General features: G+C 44.4%; 2 protein-coding genes across 2 annotated transcripts; both read right to left on the bottom strand.

The window, feature by feature from the left end:
• Positions 1-2110: 2110 nt before the first annotated feature.
• On the bottom strand, positions 2111-4993 carry LOC106999671 (protein FAM90A5-like). The gene is made up of 4 exons (XM_077942751.1): positions 4953-4993; positions 4292-4346; positions 4050-4133; positions 2111-3635 (listed from the first exon to the last, which is right to left on the bottom strand). The coding sequence occupies exons 1-4, from the start codon at positions 4991-4993 to the stop codon at positions 2673-2675; spliced, it is 1143 nt and encodes a 380-aa protein (XP_077798877.1). The 3' UTR covers positions 2111-2672.
• Positions 4684-7515, bottom strand: LOC106999670 (proline-rich protein 23D1-like). Its single transcript, XM_015144717.3, has 4 exons — positions 7261-7515; positions 6428-6489; positions 6118-6185; positions 4684-5889 (listed from the first exon to the last, which is right to left on the bottom strand). The coding sequence occupies exons 1-4, from the start codon at positions 7335-7337 to the stop codon at positions 5257-5259; spliced, it is 840 nt and encodes a 279-aa protein (XP_015000203.3). The 5' UTR covers positions 7338-7515; the 3' UTR covers positions 4684-5256.
• Positions 7516-20382: the final 12867 nt, after the last annotated feature.

Here is a 20382-nt window from a genome sequence, read left to right as displayed (position 1 = left end):
AGCCCTCCCATCCTGGCCACTGTGTTTTGTGGGGATCATTCAGTCCTGGGAGCTTCCTAGGGACCCCAGAAGGAAGACAACAGGGTGGTCATGGCAGCCTGAAATTACAGGTGTACTTTCTTTCCTGGGCTGTCGCTCAGATGGACAGGTGCGCTGGCGCTCAGATGGGCAGGTGCTGGAGCAGCCCTGCTGGAAGCGATGCAGCCTTCAGGAAGCCGGAGGAAGGGGCGGAGAGGGACCTGTGCTTTCCAGGCTGCCATTTATACTGCCTCTGGACCCCTGACGCGAAACGGACCCTAACCTAATCAACTTAATCCAATTACATGACCTGGAAAGGTCTATTTGCCCAGCCCACTCTAAGACGATGTTCACTATGGACAGACATTCTAAAACCTACGTGTACAGCTGCAAGCTTTGAAGAATAGATGCTTCCCGTCAGGTATGTAGCACTGGTGCATGTACTCCTGTCTTGTTTTACATTTTTTTTTCAAATAAGGTGCTAAAATAGACACAGTGTAATTGGACCATATTTACTCTATTTCAACGTAGGCCTCTGTGTCATCAAGGAGGTTTACCTTGACATGCAATCTCAGCCGTTATCCATCTTCAGAGCTTCTCCTTCTTCCCCCACAGTAAGTGCGTCAGCAGAAAACCCTGACCACACCCTCACGTGTTTTCTCCTCCAGGAGGCCCTTGGAAACCACCGTGACTTGGACTGCACTGGGAAACCCAGATGAAGAAAGTCAACACCGCTTTGTCCTTCGGTGCCTGGCTGCTTTTTCAGCTCGTCCTGCGGCTCCAGGCATTATGCCTGAAGAGTCTCCAGGACACCGGTGCGGCTCTATTTCCTTGGGTCCCCTTGCCATTTCTCTGGATTTGCGAAGATCCAGCGGGCTTTCTGTGGAACTCTCTTGTCGGGGAACTTTGGTGCCACGTCCCCTCATTCTGCCCTTCGTCATCTGCACCTGCACAAGTTAGGGTTCATGTTCCTTGGGCGGGAAGAGACAGGCAGGAGTCGGAATGCTGAACCAGCACATTGGGGGCATTTTCTCACGTGGTCCAAGTGACCCCACGGTCTTCTAGAGCTTTGGAACCAGTCACGTCCCACTTGACACTACACCCGACTCTCGGTTGCTGAATCTTGTTGGCCCTCCGGCGATCTCCCGTTGGATGAGTTGCACCTGCTGAAACTCGATTTCCCTTGGATTTGCGCTTCATTAATTATTCATGATCCGGGTGGGAACGCCTGCTTACATCCCTCTGCGGCTGTTCTCTGAGCTTTCAGGTCACATCGTTTCCTGCCACGCTCTTTGGTTCATTTTGGTCATGCTCCTTTTGCTGTCAGAGGAGCAGAGAGTTGATCTTGTTGATTCTGGATACTGATACTTTCTAGGTGATCTGGATAATCAAGGTAACGACCCTCAATGGCGGCGGAAAGGGAGCAGCCATTTGGCGTCGCTCAGAAAATCCCGCTCAGTTCCGGGGCCTCTTAGATGTGGAATCCTGGTCAGAATTGTTCCCAGGTCAGAGAACGGAGATAGCCTGTCCATGATGGGGTATCCTTGCCTAGAGTTTTCAGTGAGTCTCGACCTCAGCTACTCTTAGGATCAGGGGGAGAAGCATGGAAAGGCCCGGTGCTCAGGCATCCGGAAAGAAGACGGGATGAATATTCTACCTCTGAAGTACATCCCAAATCTGGGAGTTTATTTCAGCTTTATTGGGTTCTACTTGGCGAATGAAACTGTGCCTCGTTCATACGCACATCCGGAAACCACTTCATGGGGGCCGTCACAGTTTGAACCCCACACGTGGCATCGCGGTGAGTCAAATGGGGACTCGGGGTGCAAGCGATGCTCCCCACGTGTTAGCGTGCGTGAGATTCACTTGGCGGAATTTGACTAGGTGAGTGTTGGTAGAGTGGGGCTGAGGTTCTCTTACCCCTGTGGATGTTTAAGAATTCAAAAGTCCTGCCGAGTCCTGCGGTCCCCTCAATCAACTCTGTTTCAGAAATATAATGACTTGGATTGCTAACAAGTCAAGAAATTTTCAAGCCCTTGGAAAATCAGTTCCACACAAACACGGAATGAAAGTCAAAAGAGAGTATGTCATCTTTTTGAGAATTTTATTCACTTGAAAACCAATTAAACACACCTATTTCCAATGGCATTCCAGATTCCAATTTTCGAGGCTGAGGAAACACCGCAAGAACGCTTTGCGCAGAAAGCTTCACAGCGTCCAAAACACTGCTGTCAGGGCAGGGCACAGCTGAAGGCCTGTATCTCTCAGGGTTCCCTAACTGTTCCCTGATTCAGTCATCTAGAGAGCAAACACACAGTCATTCCCCAGTTTCCTACTGACATCACAGCGGAAGTCTGACTCCTGTGCGTCACCGTCACCCAGTTTCTGAGGCAACGAATCACTGGCACAGAAGCTTCTTGTGGCGGGTTTCCGGACAGCCCTGAGAACTACAATGTCCCTCACCAGAATTCAATGAGGCAGAGTCTCTGCATGTGGTCTCTGCCTGGCCTGGGCTCCAACATCCACAGAAGCACCACAGCTGGGGAGCTTGGGAGTCACCACACACAGTCTGCTCTCTGCTCTGTGCTCCGCAGTCCCACAGTCCCTCCAAGTCACGGGAGCTGGAGGCCACGGAGCCCCTGCCACCTGCAGTCTCACTCTAGGTCAGAATCGCTGTCCTCTGAGGAGGAGGAAACCTGAAGGTCCTCATAGAGGACACTCAGGGGGACAGGAACACAGGGAGCCTCAGACTTCTCTGAGACGTGAGGGCTGTGAGCCAGGAAGGCTCCCAGCTTCTCAGGAGAGGGGAACGAGGGAGCTGTCAGGAGGCTGGAGCTCCACCATCCGTTTTCCAGTCTCCGGAAGAACATTCTGAGAGGCTGGGCCCCATCGTGGCTGGCCGCTGGGTGATGGGACATGGTGCAGGCCTGGGCAGTAGGCAGGCAAGGTCTGCGGTGCGGAGGCTGCTGGTCACTGCTGGGCACCTGGTCGGGTGTCCTCCTGCTCATCTGGGGCGACAGACTTGGTCTGAGTTCGGTTGCAGCTGGTGGAGGTTGGAGAGTCTCCGTGGCCCCCAGCTCACCTCCCTGGATGGCATTTTCGGGCATCTGGAAGGGACCCATTCTCGGTTTCTTGGGGAAGTTCAGGCAAGCCTGAGTCGGAGGTTGGGCAGGTCTCTTGGCTCCTGGCCTGAAACTGAGATCGGAGCCGAGGCCCAAGTTGTGTGTGTCGGCTGGTGAGCAGGGCTGTGAGGTCACCGCAGGACGTTTGTCTTGTGCTTGGGGGCTGATGACCCAGATCAGGCCGTGGGGCTTGGAGGCAGCCTGGGGAGCTTCTGGGCAGCCACCCTGAGGGCTGCTGTGTGTCGGCTTCACCACGACGAGAGGCTCCGGGCCCTGCTGCCTGACTCCAGGCTGAGGGATGTCGGCCACTGCCCCTGTCTGTGGTTCCTTTGGTCGGAGACTTGCCGAGGAGCTTGCACTGGCTTTTCTGAGGGGAGACAGTGAAGCCAAGTCGGATACCGTGTCAGACATTTTGGTAGCTGAGCCATCAGTGAGGGCAGGGTCCACGCGTGGCCTCTTATTGGTTGTGTGGACCGGCATTGGCCTGCTTGCAACCTGAAAGAAAGGAGACCACACACGTTAGAAGTTCCTCAGCATCAAGCCAACATGGAAATCAACCACATCCAAAGACAAGGTGCACACAGCAGGAAATTCTTAATACGGTATGGCCAGGCGGTCCTTGGAAGTAGGGACAGATCCTCAACGTGTGTGCTGATCGGGACAAGACCCATGAAAAATGCACTCTTGAGCTATGATCTAAGAATACCATTTTTCTAAAGACTGTGTCTTGGGCATTAACTGGATCAAAGCGCCTCCACTCAGCCTTTCATGAAGTGGGACGGACTAATGCCCTTCTGAAGGCAGGCTGGTGGCTCAAGGGTGCCCAGGACGTCTTTTCTGAAAACATGCATGTTCCTGGAGTTAGCCTCCTCGATGTTTGGGGCCTCTGAGGGACTAATTTCCTCACACCGCTAGGAAGATGTTGTTGGCAGGCTTGCCATCATTGCACAGAAAGAAAGCAACAGGAAATACAGCATCTTCAGATGCCTTCACCTGGAATCAAATGGACATGGAAGGATCGTGGAGACCCTGACCCCAGGAAGGCAGGGAAGAGGGGTTCCCCGATCCCCTCATACACACAGGAACCTGAAAGGAAATCAACCACGGTGACCTAGAGGAGAAAAAGACCAGGGGCCCAGGGTGACACTCACCCTCAGATAATCACAAGATTCCATAGATTCTTTTTGATTTGTACTGCTGGATTTCCTAGACAGGGAGAGCCTGGGAGCATCTGTGAGCAAGCGCAGGTGCCAATCCCAATCCACAGAGCCAAGCTCTGTCCAAACATTTGCTAAGCTAGACCAATCCCCAGGCCCAGAGGTGTAAACAGTGACTCCACTCAGGACTTGGAAGGAGGAGCACAGGAAAAGGCCCAAATTTGCCAAGAAAGCTCTCAGAAATGTGGCAGTTATTTCATAAGTACTTGAATAATAAACCCAAACAATGGAAAACAAAACTAAAGAAAGGCAAATGTGAATGGAAACGTGATGAGTTAGAGCAGGAGAGTGTCTCAGTTGGAAGCAAGCACAGCAGTCACCACTACTTCATTCAATCACGTTGATATTTATTCAAAAGCATTGGCCTGGGGAGTGTAGGGAACCTGGACTAAGACAAGGAATGGGGCACAGCTTGGAGAAAAAGGGAAGAGTCTGAGGACAGAAATAGAGCACCAGCCTTAGGAATTATTTATCGTGGCATCAGACCAATGACTACAAGGACATCAGTATTCAAGGGGAGGTGTTAACCCTGGGAGTGAGCAGCTGTCTTCAGATGAATTTTCAGGCCACGTCATGCTGGAAGCAGAACTCTCACATGGAGCAGTCAGGGATTCGATTGAGTGTGGTTGGATTCATGTAGTTAAATAAGAAGAGAAATTCTAAGGGATAGTGTGTGTGAAGTGAAATGTGAATGTTTTGTTTGAACTCCCTGCAGTTCTCCCCGTTCCTGCAGCATCTGGGACCCTCTGCTGTTGAAGTCAGTGGGTGATGATGGGAAACAGCAAAGGGGAAGAAAGTGGTCCCTGGAATTACTCTCTCTCCACATTTCAGGGAATGGACTGACTAAGGACTTGGACAATCTCTGACCCATCAATGCCGGGGGTGGCTCTTGGGTTAAATCACTTCCTAAAGAGACATCTCCGTGCCTTGCTGGGAGGCCTGTGGTGAACCCTGCGATAGATCTGGGGATCAGGACTTGGTGAAGGGGGCATAGGTCTGAGGGACGAGGTGCACAAGAGCTCCATAGCATGCAGGCTGAAACTGGAATCGGGAGGTCTAGGGCATCCCACAGGACTAGGTGTGGGTGGTAGAGGGTAGCGTTGGGGGAAGGCTGCCAGACAGTGTGGAATGCACAATGGGGTTACTAGGAGACAAGGACTGGTCCCAGTCCTGTGGTTTGCTGGGGGTATCATCAAGGGCTGGTGATATAGGGGTGCTGCCTCCCCATCTTCTGCAGGTGAAAAAGGCACATTCTCTCCTTTCATGTCTGAGATGACTCCATCTTGAACATGGAACTCCAAGGTGAAATCATCAGCCGAAGGCAAGATGTACTGGATCTGCCCAGGGAACTGCAGGCCATCTTGTGACCTCAGGACATGCTCAGGGACAATCACAATGACTATGTTCTCCAGGGTTAGTTGCAGCGCTGTTTCTGGGGCCAGGATGAGGACGCCCTCTTCCAGGCTCAGCCTCACTTCTGTCCCTTGTTCCAGGACTATGATGAGCTCCTCAGTGCCAGAATCCAGCCGCTCCTGTGGAAAGACAGTCCTCAGTATTCTGCCCTCCAAAAAGGCTGCAAATGATGATCATGGGGAGGGAGATGCCAGGAGCTTCACCGTTTAGAACTTTGAAATACAAACTCCCTCCCAGAATTGGCTCTCATGCTGACCCACCTAAATGTACATCTACTGGATATCACTTGAGCCTGAAGATTGTGCAGCACTGTCCAATCTTTGCCATACAAGGACATAGGAACTTACCTGGGGAGGTTCCAGGGACTGGCATGAATTCAGGTGTGGAGCTCCTGAAATTGAGAGTATTTTTGCACCTGCAGAGAGACCACAGTAAGAGAGGCTAAGGCTCTCTTCCAGCAAGAGTCTCCTGGATTTCAGAATGTGACCTTCAGAAATCCACAACCCAGCACTGGCTAGCCTCAGGACACCAGCCCACAACAATCCAGCATTGCTTTCCACTCGTCCTGCAGAAAACACCTTCTCCATTTATGTCATGAGCCATGACACTGACCTCCAGGCATGGGGATCTTAAGAAATATTAGGGAACGTGCCTTACCTGTACAGGGACCCTGCTCCACTTGGCGGCGTTTGGGTGGATTCATTTGTGTGGTAGCCAAACTGCAGGACAGAAAGGGACCCAACAGTCTTCCACATAGTGACACAAAGTCTAATTCTCACAAGCCCCAAACTTCATTAGCCATCTGGCACACATTGTTGCTGTGGCCCAAAATCACATGCACTTGTGTTCAGCTCCAAATCCTATGTGCATCCAGAAAGTCCTAACACTCATCTCCCACCCTCTCCTTTTCTAGAGGCTTTTCCTGTTGGTGCATGTGTGTGATGAGAGATGGTGATCACAGGAAACAGTTTGCTTTTTCAGGAGCTCATCCACATGAGAAGGAGGGACATCTAATTTGGCCTGAGGACTTTAGGAGAAGATGCTGATTTTTCAGGTATCTAACCTCTGTGTCTATGCAGTTACAGTGTGAATGGAGTGAGAGATGATGGGAAATGTTTCATTTTCTAGTGAGCACAAGGAAAACATTTAGATCATGCCCACAGTTTACCTGTCTTCACATAAGAGGCAACTTCCATTTACCCAGAGGACAGAGATTAACAGTGAAAAGAAACATGAGATGAGCCCCCAACAGGTTGCCGAAACCCCCCATGCTGGCCGCATCCTGTGGTCTCCACTGTGGGTCTCATATCTCCCCGATGTGTTCTAAATTTATAACGTTCAAGGTCATGGCAGGCCAGGGTGTCTTCTCTGCCCTAGTCTGGCCCTTTAGCATATATTCACACACACACACACACACACATGCACACACATAGTCACACACAGTCACATGTCAACCTGACAACCCAGAGTAGCCACATACTCCAACATACCTGGTCTCTCCTTCATTGTCATTCTGCCATTCTGTCTGGAAATCCCTGGGGCTTCTTGGGCGCCGGTAACCATACATAGTAAATGGTCTCTGGACTTGCTTGTGGCAAAAAAATCTCAATCTTTGGCCTATTTTCTGTAAATCTATACAGTTTACGCCTTGATCTTTTACTTTACCTGAAGGGAAATTATCAGCCCCTAGCACAGCACAGCCAGAGCATGGGAGAGCGTGCCCTGGCCTGGGACCAGTCAAATGGTGCTTTGGTAGAGTCAGATCTTGGGGAAATCCTCCAGGAGTCTTATAAGAGGTGGAGCCATGGGATTTGTCAAAATGGATGAATGTGATTGGCTAGTGGTGCTGATTAAACAACACGAGGGGCCTGCATGGGAGTGGTTTTATCAAAACTCAATCAATATGAGTGTGACCCTGTCAGAATTAGCCTAATTCAATCAAAATTAATTCAAGATCTCTACTCTGATTCACCATATAATTGTGATATAAAATAACAGTATTTTAAACTAGTGATATTTACTTTCTATTATAGTCTGTTCATTAATTGGGTAGGACAATTATTTTTTGTAAAGTTCATGTGTACATCATTTCTCAGTAAACATAAAGGATTGGGTCTAGAAAACTTTGAAGATACCACAAATTGTATATGCTCAAGTCCCTTGTATAAAATGTTGTAGAATTTAGATATAACGCATTCACATTAATTTATATAATTTAAATGATCTCTAGATTATTTTTAATACCTAATGCAATGCCCAGATGTCACATCACTTATGTGAACTCAAAAAGAACGTGGTGCATGGAAAATTTAAGATTTCTTTGAAGAAACTTGTGCAAATATTTTGTGAATATTTTCTATTCAAGATTAGTTGAATCCATGAAGATGGAACCTATGGATATGGAGGGCTAACAGTATTTTTAAATAATAAAATAATATGTATTTTAAGTGAATTAAGTTTTAAAACGAATCTCCTGGGGAAAGTTGTCCAAACATAATAAGCGAGTATTGTAAGACAACCGGGGGAAAATACAAAAAGAACCTTTACTTAATTTCTGATATATCATCGTGTATTAATCTGTCTGTTAATTTATTTCTTGCCTGTATTCCCACTGGACTAATTTCAGAATTATAAGGCAAGTTTTGCTTTCAACATTACTTATTAATTACAAATCCATCGTTTTTATGGTTAAAGTCACCTAAACTTCTTGCAGGTGGCCGAACACCATATGCCTGAACTCAGAATTAGTCATTTTAAGATTAAAAATTATTTGGCAACATAAAGAATAATAGATGGTATTGGGGGAAAACAGTAATCCAGTAATCACCAGAATTGAACTAGAAGGAGAATCTCTGAGGGTGCACCATTACTGAGCATGCCATCTCTAACAGGCCCCTGAGCTCAGGGCTTCATTCTCCCTCTGAAACTTGTATAAAATTGTTTGTGGATTCTCTTTTCATTTAGCTGATAATTTCGTCAGTTTTATTAGGTGAGGTATAGATCGTGTTTCCCTTAAATGTTAAAAAAAAAAATGAATCTAATTCGCAAATGCCTTTTGACTGAAGCTTTCCTCTCTAGTTAGATAAATCATTTAGAAGAATAAAAGGAAGACAGGAAGATTCCTTTAATTTTGCCAGTGTCTTAAAGGCCTCCAAGGGGAACATTAGTGCCTTTATCCAGAGAACTGTCTGCTTTGGGGATTTTGATCATTTCTGAGGAGAGCAGCAGATAATTGGCTGAAGATCAGATGTAGTTATAAAATTGGATTAATTGCCTACATTCTTTCTGGCTGCAGGGTTCAGGTTGAGATATTCAAGAAATAGCCTCTATTGACGGTTCTGGAGTATGTATATTTTACAGTCAAGAAAGAGAAAGGCCCCTCATTGTGAGCTTCTGTGTGTCTCTTCTAGCTGAAAACCTATGGACTGCAAACCAGTACACGAACAAAAATATGAGGGACTCGCCAAATAAATACTCTACCTTTATAATCGCTTTGATTATAAACAAAGCAAGTTTTAATACATTTACACCATAAAAGTCTCAGGATATATCCTGCAACACAGAATAGTAACTTACTTTTGAAGAAATATTTAATCAATATGTTTTCATTTGGGGTGGAAACTATTTTTCACAAAAGTGTACCTTTCCCCTTGCATATGTAATGAAAATCACTTTTAAATCTGCAGTGCTGTGGTAAAATTAAAGACGTGGCTCTTGCCGTTTTAATAGCAACAATTTAAGGATGTATTAGTGCCCCTGCCTTTCATTGTCTCACTATTTTTCAGTGACTTTGGCACTGTAGGAAAGATGAGCCCCTCACAATGTGAAAATGCAGGGATGCAGAAAGCTGGGTTTCCCTGCAGGGGCCCCTTCCTCGCGAGCTGCACTGAGACTGCACAGCCGTGCCCTGACCCCAGACTCCTTCCTCTGCAGGGTCCCCGTGTTCTGTAGATTTTCCTCACAATTCTTCATGTGTTTCTCCTCATAATCAATCTTGATAGAAGTTGCGAGGAAGACACATTACAGCCTGCTATGGTTATCAATGAAAATCCCTAAGGAACACGTATATTTGTAAAATAATTCTCGCTAATATATCCCAACAGAGATAGTGCAGAAGAAAACACGTAGGAACAGCCCAGAAAATGAAGTCTTTTGTGCTGTTTCAGAAAAATATCCGGGAGACGCGCAGGGAATCTCACTCCTCAGCGGGTAGGGCTGTGGACACGAGCGTTTTCCTTAAGATGGACGCAGCCCGATTTGCCCCAAAGCCAGGGGAGCGCCTCCTCCTCCCTGGCCTGAGGAAGGGAAGTTCCCTCTTCCCTGGAGATCTGGCCCCGCCTCCGCAAGCAGAATGCGCATGCGCCCTGCACGACCAGAAAGCGGGTTCCAGTGCCCTCTGCCGGCTATGGGCTTGCAGCGCGGGACTCTTGGCCTTCACGGTTTAGCGGTTGACCTGCGTCTCAATCACTGAAATTCTGGTTTTATCAGTACCTTCCTTTTGGAAGATCAAATGCAAATGGAGCACGATATCTTTTTTCTTTTTTTCTTTTTCTTTCTCTCTCTCTCTCTTTCTTTCTTTCTTTCTTTCTTTCTTTCTTTCTTTCTTTCTTTTTTTTTTGAAAGAGGATGGAAATAAAGAAGCAAAGTCCAAAGACCATATAGTCTATTGATTCCCTGTATGTGGAGGAAAGAGGAGCTTCAATAAGAGAAGCATTCTGTGTGATGCTTTAGTGCCAAAGATCTGCCACTGTGCATTTTTCAAATACAATACAATTTTACAGCACAAATAGTACATCTTAGTGGGTCAGGATTACAGCAAATGACATCTAAAATTTGGAGAACATTACATATTTAATTAAATAGGTTAAAGTAAAAATAATCTGAGGCCTGCCTGGACACAGCCTCTGCCTCTCCTTCCAGATTGTCATGAGCTTGAATTGGTGTCTCCTCATCCTCACACAGGATAAACCTGGCTTTAACGTAAAAACAGTTGGGCAGATTTTTAAACATTATGATGTGTCACTTTCACCCATGAATTAGCCCATTTAATTGGCCTCAGTAAAGTCTATGATTTTGCGATTGTGCAGTTTGGTAAAAGCTCAACGTCATCTCAGTATATTTCCTGGTACCACTTCTCCTTGATGTTTGGATTCAGTACTGAGGTTTGTTGAAGCACAATGCATATCCAAGCCCTAGAGTCAAAGCAGAGGATGCTCCCTGGTCAGAACATTCATTTTGCTTGTGGAAAAGTCCATTGAATCTGATATAAAAGGGCTTGCATGGTGACTGAGAATTTAGGGTGTTTAAGTTTGCTGGTGCTTTATGTGCTAGGCTATAGTAAGGGGAGCAAAGTTGTGTCCTTCTCTGTGTCATAACGCAATTACTCACTTGAATAAAAAGTGGGATGTCATGAGATGAATTCCTATTCCCACTTTGGTAGGCTTTAGGAACAAACTCTCAAGAGTTTTCTGCAGGATACAATAGCAGGGCTGCCTAACTTTCTGCCCGGGAGCTGTTCATGGGCAGAGACAAAAGCTGGGGTCATCCAGTGGTTTCTACAAGGTGTCTTTGATACTATCCCCATTTCCCTGCTAAATCTGTGTAATGGCTCATTGAGAAACCTGGCATGAAGATCCCTGTTTTGTCAACTCCAGGGGTGGATGGAGACAAATATTTTTTTTGGAAGTTAGAATTAGGGGACATGGACTGTGAGACAAAAACAAAAAACTCTTGAAGAAGGCAGGGATTCGAAGAAAGGGTTGGAATTTCTACCCACATGCCAAACAATGCAGAAGAAATTGTAAGTGTCAGAGCAGCATAAATAAAACTAGAACTTGTACAACATACTACATTTTTCAGCAACAGTTTCTATTGTTTCAATATTTGCAAGTATTGTTCTCTTAAAAAACTTGAGGTGCTTACACTTCTGGAGAGAAAAATAGAGACATGTAAGAGGGCAGCAGTGACACAGTGGTGACACACTCTGGAGTCCCGCCCACAAGCAGCACTCTTTGACCCACTCCACAAAAGCTCTAGTCCACAGTTCAATTCCTCCTTAAAAAAAAGTGAGAAACAAATAATCTAAAATTTAGGAGAAAACAAGGAGAATGACCCACTTTCAAGCACTTTCTAGATTTTATGACACCTCTACTAGACAGACTTTATGTAAAATGGAAGTAACATAGTCTTTGAGCACGTTTACATTTTAAAAAAAAAGAAGCCCTAAGGTCAACCTGCAAATTATAGATTTCTCAAGGTCTCTTTTTCTCTCTTTTCTGCCTGCTTTAAATCAGCTGTTACTTTATGACTGAGATAAAAAGCACTATTTGGATATAACAGGAGTTTTTTTTATTTTGTTTTGTTTTGTTTTTTGCAAGTCAGTGTTATCTATTCCTAACGTTCTCAAGCAAAAGCTACAGAAATTTTTTTTCTGTGCAAATATGTGCATGTATATATTTAAAAGGCCTTTGTAATTTCTATAATTTTATGTTATGTAGCAATTGTATCCATTTTAATTTCTCTCTAGCAGAACAGACTTTTTCTCTGTGTTCCTTAGATGTAAGTTTCCTATCTGATTTTCACCTATGAGTTGTTTCCTTTGATATGCAAAGTAAAGCTATTTAGTTGACAGCTACCTAAGGTAGTAAAACAGATTATCAAGAATTTGAAAGCCTAAGACAGGAAAAATAGGATCTTATGAATCTATAAGATGTACATCTATTGGCATGCCTAATACATCTATGTGTTTATGTGTTGTGTACACAATGTTTCACTATTAAAAATATATACAAGAGCTCTAATTGGCTTAAAAATAAAAGCACATAAATCAGATACTTAATCAAATAAAAGACTACATAAACGCTTTTTTAAGTTCACTTAAGTAAAATATTTAATAAATAAGCTGGCTTTAAAATTATGGGTAAAGTAAGATTAGAAATGTCATAAAAATGGTTAGCATTTTTGTTTTGTGTTTATTGATCAAGTAATTCCATACTTAATCCTACAGAATAATATAAAATTAGTCATAGGGTTATAAAATTATAAAACCCAGACCAAGACAAATGATCTTTGCTTGTGTAATTTTAGACAAGACAGACACGGAATATCCTTTCAATGAAAGCAACTAAATCCTAAATTATTTGTAAAAATTCTCATATTTAACTTTAGGTTTCCTATGTAAGGAAATACCTAAAATTCACAGCTATAAAAATGGATAACAGGGAAGGAACTTACAGAAGGACTGTTACAGTTTTGGTCAATAATCTAGGTAAACTATTGAATAATGTAATCAGGGAAATGTGATGGAATAAATGCTTGTAAACAAACTTCTCATATAATTTAGGATCTAAGGTTATTCATAAATATTGAGCATATGAGTAATTCACAACTTAAAAATTATTTAAAAAATTTAAATGTTCTTATTAAAATGCAAATATATTTGTGTAACTCAAAGCCTACTTAAGGGTTATGAATAAAGCAAGGTAAAAAGAACCAGAAAAGAAGAAATGTAAAAAAATTTAAATATATAAAGTGGTATCTTTTTATAGAGAAGGGATAAAGGAAAGTTATTTTATATTAGAAAGAATCTTGTGTAGTAAATTTTTGTCCTAGAATAAAGTGACTGGGTCATTCAAGAAAGAGGAATATTTAGGAAAAAACAGAAAGTCTAAACATGTTTTGAATGGTCTATGTAAGTCATAACAAGGTTAGTAAAAAAAAGGTTTTTTTTAAAAGGGCTTGCCTAATTCAGTTGGCTATCATTAAAAAGGAATTATAATAGTCTTTCTAGGGATGGGTCTTTGATATTAAAAAATATACACTAATGTAAAACTGAAATAATTGGTTAAAACAAGATTTGTATTAAAAATACTACCTTATTATTGCAAAAAGTTATTAAGTTTTAAATTCTAGAATCTGTCTCTTTGAAATTCTTCAGATAAAATAGGTCAAAACTTCAGCTCTTCTTCTTTGAAAGGGCCTTGGATAATAGCTCTCTCCTTCACCTTTTGTTGGCTCCTGTAACTTTTATTAATTATCTAAAGTAAAAAAGGGATTTTTTTTTTTTTTTTTTTTTTTTAGCCGGAGTCTTGCACTCTCTCTCCCAGTCTAGAGTGCAGTGGCACGATCTTGGCTTGCTGCAAGCTCATTCTCCCGGGTTCATGCCATTCTCCTGCCTCAGTCCCCTGAGTAGCTGGGACTGCAGGTGCCCACCACCACACCCAGCTAATTTTTGTATTTTTAGTAGAGACGGGGTTTCACTGTGTTAGCCAGGATGGTCTCGATCTCCTGGCCTCATGATCCACCCACCTCGGCTTCCCAATGTGCTGGGATTACAGGTGTGGACCACTGCACCTGGCCAAGAAAGGGAATTGAAAGAAAAAAAAAAAAAACAGGCAAATGAAATATCCTTTGGACCTGCCTTTTTATTCTGCAGGCGTGTTAGACTAGTACAAGCTATCTCAAATGCCCTTTTAATTCTCATAACCTTAATAATCTTTGGTAAAATTAATTTGGTAAATTCAATCTCAAAACTCTCCAGTAATTTAAAAGCTTCACGTCATGTTAAAATCTCAGGTTAGGCTATTTTTCACTGGAAATTTGGGTTATTGAAAGTTAAAATAGCAAGAGTGTAAAATTTATTTTTGGTGAATTTTAAAGCATAAAAATGTTGACTTTGCTTAAAAAAGAAAATATGTTTTTCTTGTAGCTAGAAAACTAAAAGTTGCTTTAAAATGAAGGAAAAATTTTACAAATATAACTAAATAAAAAGAATAATTAAGCTAGGCCAACAAAAGTTAACTCTGAGACCCGTGGCTACCAAAACAGCAGTCAATCAATGTAGGGGAAGAGCAAAATTAACTATTTAAAACCAGAGGATATAATGTAAAGAATTGTTCCATTTTGCAGTTTAGTATCATCAGCTTCTTTAAAAATTGCTTACTATAATGGATTGAAAAAAAAATAACACTTTAAGGACAAGATTCTTAATTTTAAATGCTACACAATTTAAGAGCTTGTTTGGGTTAATGCGGGACCCACAGTTCAGTATTGAACAATCACTAACATGTGATCCAAATACACAGGAGGTTATTCCTAAGAGAATAATTGGCATAATATACCCAGAAAATGCCACCATAAAGCCTGTTTTCTCTGAATAGGGAACTACCTAACTCTCCCAATAAAATACTAAGTGGAACACCCCAGATGGAGCAGTTAATATGCTTCTTATGTGAACCATGTTGGACTGGCTTCATAATGACTGGGATATGCTCCCACCAAATTGTCTGTTACCCAGGTTATGTTACATTTTGGTGTTAAGAGAGCCCCTTTTACATGGGTGCCCCTCCCACAAAATCATGAGAGTGTTTGAGAAATCGTATCAAATTTGTCGCCCCTCAGAGGTCTTACAGATGCAACTCCCTGCTGAGAACCCAAACACTTTTTCAACAGAAAAAGTAAAATGATTTGGGGGTATTAAAAATATTCTGGGACCAGAACATATAAACATACAGGTTAATAGAGCTATGAAATTTAAGATGTTTAAACAGGTTTTATGTAAGGTAGTTGTAACCTCCTTTATTACCCGGGAGATGTTTCCCCTTTCTAGTAGTATAAAACTGAAGGCGTATACATCAGCTCTTTTGAGAAATGTTAATTGGACATGCCAAATGGGAACTAGTAAGACTGGCTAAGCCCACAAACTATAGGGAAGAAGCTGGAGTGCTAGTCGGGACAAATCCTCCACTCCATAGCCCTTTATGTAACATTTATTGGGGCCGATAGCAAAAAATTGTGAGTTCTTCCTGATGACAATGACGGAGCAAGAGAATTTCTAGCTCAGGGACATTTAGTACCTTACTATGGAATGTTAACTGAACTGATAGTGGAAATAATGTTGCCCCAAAAGAGTTTCGTGATAAAATAAAAATGTTTTACATAGAATCTTGCTACCTGGGGATATAAGGAGGAGATACTAATAAGCAGGCAGCCTCTTTCCTAGGACTAATTCTAACTCTGTGAGGAGCTGCTAGATTCTTAGTGTCTGATAGATGGCTCTCAGGAGCTGTTTGGTTTGTGCATGACATTTCCAAGATAAACAAACATCTTGTGTGAAAGTCGCTGCTCTTGTTAAAGGAGGGTCCAGACAATCTTTTTCTTTTAAGTTATTTTGATGAAGTTTGCTTTTGTAAGAAAATTTATCTTTCTGAATTCTCCAAAATTCAGTTCCTAATTTTATGACAATATAGTTGTTTGCATACGTTTCAATAAGAGTTTTTAAAACAATTAGAGACACTGATTATTTTACCAAGACTTGAACTAAAGTGATATATTTTTAGGTAAGGTTCCAGCAAAGCCAACTTAAAATGAGTCTATATGGCCAATCACTTCTTGCTACATTTTACGCAAATAATCAAGTCAACCATGATAAGACTAAAACTTACTTTGCACACAAACTGATCTTACTATACTCTCTCTTTAGTAGAAAAAAAAAGTGCAGATAGAAAAATTGTTTCAAAGGAAAAGCTTAAGGCTTAATACTAGATTTCAGTCCTAACTCTCTTTAAGTGCAAATTTAATCATTATTTCTTTGTTACAATAATCCTCTGGAGAATACCAGATCATAATTTTTCTTCATATTTTTAGCTGGTTCCCTAATGAAGTAGGTTCCTTTTTCTGTTCTGACACACAAGTACTCTTTTGATTGTGATACTATAAATGTTATTTACCTCTCCTTGTTTTACTTCCAAAGGAAATCAAAATTATGGTATTCTGAAGACCAGAGATGTGAATCCCCCTCATCTGGCATCCCACTGGGTCCAGATCTGTATTTTACTGTGAATCTTCTGCTGCTAATACTATACAAGCACCCTCTCTCTAGGCTCAGGGACTGTCTTGGAAGAGGTGGACACATGAGATTTTAAGAGCTAACTTAGGTCAAAGTCAAACTCTCCAAATCAAGGAGGGGTACAAAGATGGTACAGCTGGCAATATAAGGGACATTTCCTTCTAGACTATATAGTGTGTCACTTTTGCATCCACCCAACCACAAATAATTTTCTGCTTCTCATAGATTTAAAAGTAAATATTTACTGATAAGATAAAGATGCCTTATGACAAAGCCTCTTGGGTATAATACTACCAGGTATAAATTGCAAAGATAGTTTCAAATTGTACTAATGCCAGTAGTATACAATGGCAACAGCAATCCTGATGAATCCACCAAAATTTGCCACCCAGAAATTAAAACGTGACCTCACTGGAAAAGTTGGAGCTGGGCTAGGTATATTGGTGTAAGCTGAGTTCATAGCTAATGAAGAGAGGCAGTTCTTAGAGAAAAGTTTTCTGTCAAAAATAGCCCACATAGAAGCTATGTTATTCCAGGAAGACGGAAAAGGATGGAAAGCTGTTTTAAAAAAATAATGCACCCTCATCAAATGGATAGGAGAAACCAAAGAAACCATAAAAACATACTCTCAAACCCAAAGGTGGGAATGAGCACGTTCTGTAACCCAACAGGGGCTCATGTCTATTTTATTAGAAACAGGATCTAAGGCGGCTCTGAAGCGATGGCCTACAATCATCAGTGCTGAGGCACAATCCAAACAGCTGTGGAAAATACAAGGTCCCCAAACATATGGAAATTTTCGGATGGCAAATGTGACCTCAAACATTGTATTCTCAGTGCATAGGCACCAAAGTTAAATGAGGCTCAAAGGTACTCTGTGGTTCAACTGGCAGGCATGGAAAACAATACAGAAATACTCCCCTGGGGAAATAGGCGGACTATTTTAGCTCATGGTAACACATGACATCCCATCTCCCTTTCAGATTGCGAAAACAGAAAAGGGGAATGGTTATGCCCTCGTTCCAATTACAGCCCTAATTTTCCCCAAACTTAGCTCCTAATATTCACTCCCACAGGACATAACATTTGTTATATGGGAAAGGGCCATTTCTGTTGGAAGGGACGACAAAACGTCACTGTAGAATCATATGACTTCTTTAAAGAACATCGTTTTCTCTCCCAAATATATACCAGTATACAGTGCAATACAAGTGGTGTGAAAAATAGATGTGTCTACTGTTAACAAGTCCTGTAACAATTTGGATACAGAAGACCAGGTATTTCTCGCACTTGATTTATACCCTCGTCAGGATGTTATACCTATGGAGACCAATTGGCCAGAAGAAAACCAAGATGTGCCCCTACTACCTTGGGCGCATGTTTTGAGGACCTCCTGAGGGCTGTGTCACAGGCCATGGTCAGTCATATTTAGCTCAGAATTAAATCTCTTCAATATATTGCAGAGTTTGACTACTTTGCTCTACAAGGTAATGGGGATCGGGGTAGAAATGCACCGATGTGAAGGACGGCGCCATTTCTGGCCTCAGAGAAATAAGGGAGGTGAAAACACCTGGAGAAGGAGGAGAAGGGGGAGGGGAACGGAGAGAGGAGGGGGAAGGGAGGGGAGGAGTGGAAGTGGAGGAGCAGGAGGAGGAGGAGGAGGAGCTGCTGAACCTGGAGCTCCCGCCAGCGCCTGGGTGAGTCCTTGAGGTGGAAGAAGAGGGACTTGGTGCTAAGCCTGCCCCAGATTCACCTGCACCAGAGCCCTAGAATCCCAGTTTCTGGATGGGACCCAGTCCTACCCAAGCCAGGCGCTCCCTTGCCCTGGAGCCCGGGCCCTGCCTGGCCCTTGCTGCCGCCTCTCATGAAAGAGTCCGGGCCCCCCCGCATTAGTGGGGCTCTGGGAGGGCGGCGCCAAAGACGGTCCCGGCCCAGTGGGACTTTCCGTCCCCAGGGGGATCCTGACGCCCTGAGGGCTGCAGAACAGCCCCGCCTGCGCTGGGACGGCCATCTCCGGACTTGCAGACAAAGCGGCTTCTCCAGCGCCCAGACTCGGAACCTACCCGGGTGCACAGACTGCTGAGGACACCCTGGCTGGGCCTCTCATGTGGATGAAGGCGGCCTCCGCCCCAACCGAGATGCAAAACTCTGAGGAGAATCAAACCTGAAAGGGCGCCTGTCCTCCTTCCCAGAGGGGAAAGAGAGTTCCTGAAACCTCAGTGGAAGAGAAAACGCTTTGAGGGCTCGGGGGACCAAGTACGCCCTTCCCAGGACAGCAAGGCCCGAGTAGGAGGAAGCTGCACCCACCTCCAGGGGACATGTGAGGTTTTAGAGGCTCAGGCAAGTCAAGGGCAAACGCCCTCCACTCCCCCGGGGTCATGAGCACTCCGCGCCTATTGCGGTTGGGCTCAGGGAGGCCAGGACAGTATTCCCCTATCTCCCCTGCCTCCAGGACCCAGGCCTGGGCTCCCAGGTTGACCAGAAAAAGGTGGTGGTAGCTCTAGCTGGCCATGGAGGTACAGGCTGGGACATGCAGGCCAACAAAGAGGTGCTGGGCCCTCAAGGAGACTGCTGGATTTCCTAGACAGGGAGAGCCTGGGAGCAGCTGTGAGCAAGCACAGGTGCCCATCCCAACCAACAGAGCCAAGCTCTGTCCAAACACTTGCTGAGTCAGACCATTCCCAGGGCCCAGAGGTGCAAATAGTGACCTCATGGGGGACTTGGAAGGAGGAGCACAGGAAAAGCCCCAAATTTGCCAAGAAAACTCTCAGAAATGTGGCAGTTATTTCATAGGTACATGAATAATAAACCCAAACAATGGAAAACAAAACTAAACAAAGGCAAATGTGAATGGAAACGTGATGAATGAGAGCAGGAGAATGTCTCAGTTGGACACAAGCACAGGAGACACCACTACTTCATTCAATCACGTTGATATTTATTCAAAAGCATTGGTCTGGGAGCCTGGACTAAGACAAGGAATGGGGCACAGCTTGGAGAAGAAGGGGAGAGTCTCAGGGCAGAAATAGAGCACCAGCCTTAGGAATTATTTATCGTGGCATCAGACCAACGACTGCAAGGACATCAGCATTCAAGGGGCAGTGTTAGTCCTGGGAGTGAGCAGCTGTCTTCAGATGAATTTTCAGGCCACGTCATGCTGGAAAAAGAACTCTCACATGGAGCAGTCAGGGATTCGATTGAGTGTGGTTGGATTCATGTAGTTAAATAAGAAGAGAAATTCTAAGGGATAGTGTGTGTGAAGTGAAATGTGAATGTTTTGTTTGAACTCCCTGCAGTTCTCCCCGTTCCTGCAGCATCTGGGACCCTCTGCTGTTGAAGACAGCGGGTGATGATGGGAAACAGCAAAGGGGAAGAAAGCGGTGCAGCGCGAGTTACGGCAGACGCCAGCGTGGGCTCGGCGGGCCCCACACTCTGACGGTCAGCGGGCGCTGGCGGCCCAGGGCAATGAAGGGCTTAGCACCCTGGCCAGCAGCTGCCGAGGTTGAGCAGGGTCCCCCAGCACTCCTGGCGCTGTACTCAAATTCTCGCCAGGCCTCAGCTGCCTCCCCGCGGGGCAGGGCTCAGGACCTGCAGCCCGCCATGCTCAAGCCCCCTCCGCTCCGCCATGGGCTCCCAAGCGGCCCAAGCCTCCCCAACGGCCGCCGCCCCCTGCTCCGTGATGCCCAGTCCTATCCACCGCCCAAGGGCTGAGGAGTGCAGGCGGGGCTCGGGACTGGCGGGCAACTCCGCCTGCAGCCCCTCCGCC

The sequence above is a fragment of the Macaca mulatta genome, chromosome 8 (assembly GCF_049350105.2).
Source record: "Macaca mulatta isolate MMU2019108-1 chromosome 8, T2T-MMU8v2.0, whole genome shotgun sequence".
In the NCBI taxonomy this organism is placed as follows: Eukaryota; Metazoa; Chordata; class Mammalia; order Primates; family Cercopithecidae; genus Macaca; species Macaca mulatta.
Note: the sequence above shows the minus strand (reverse complement) of the source record. Positions and strands in the feature narration are given on the sequence as shown.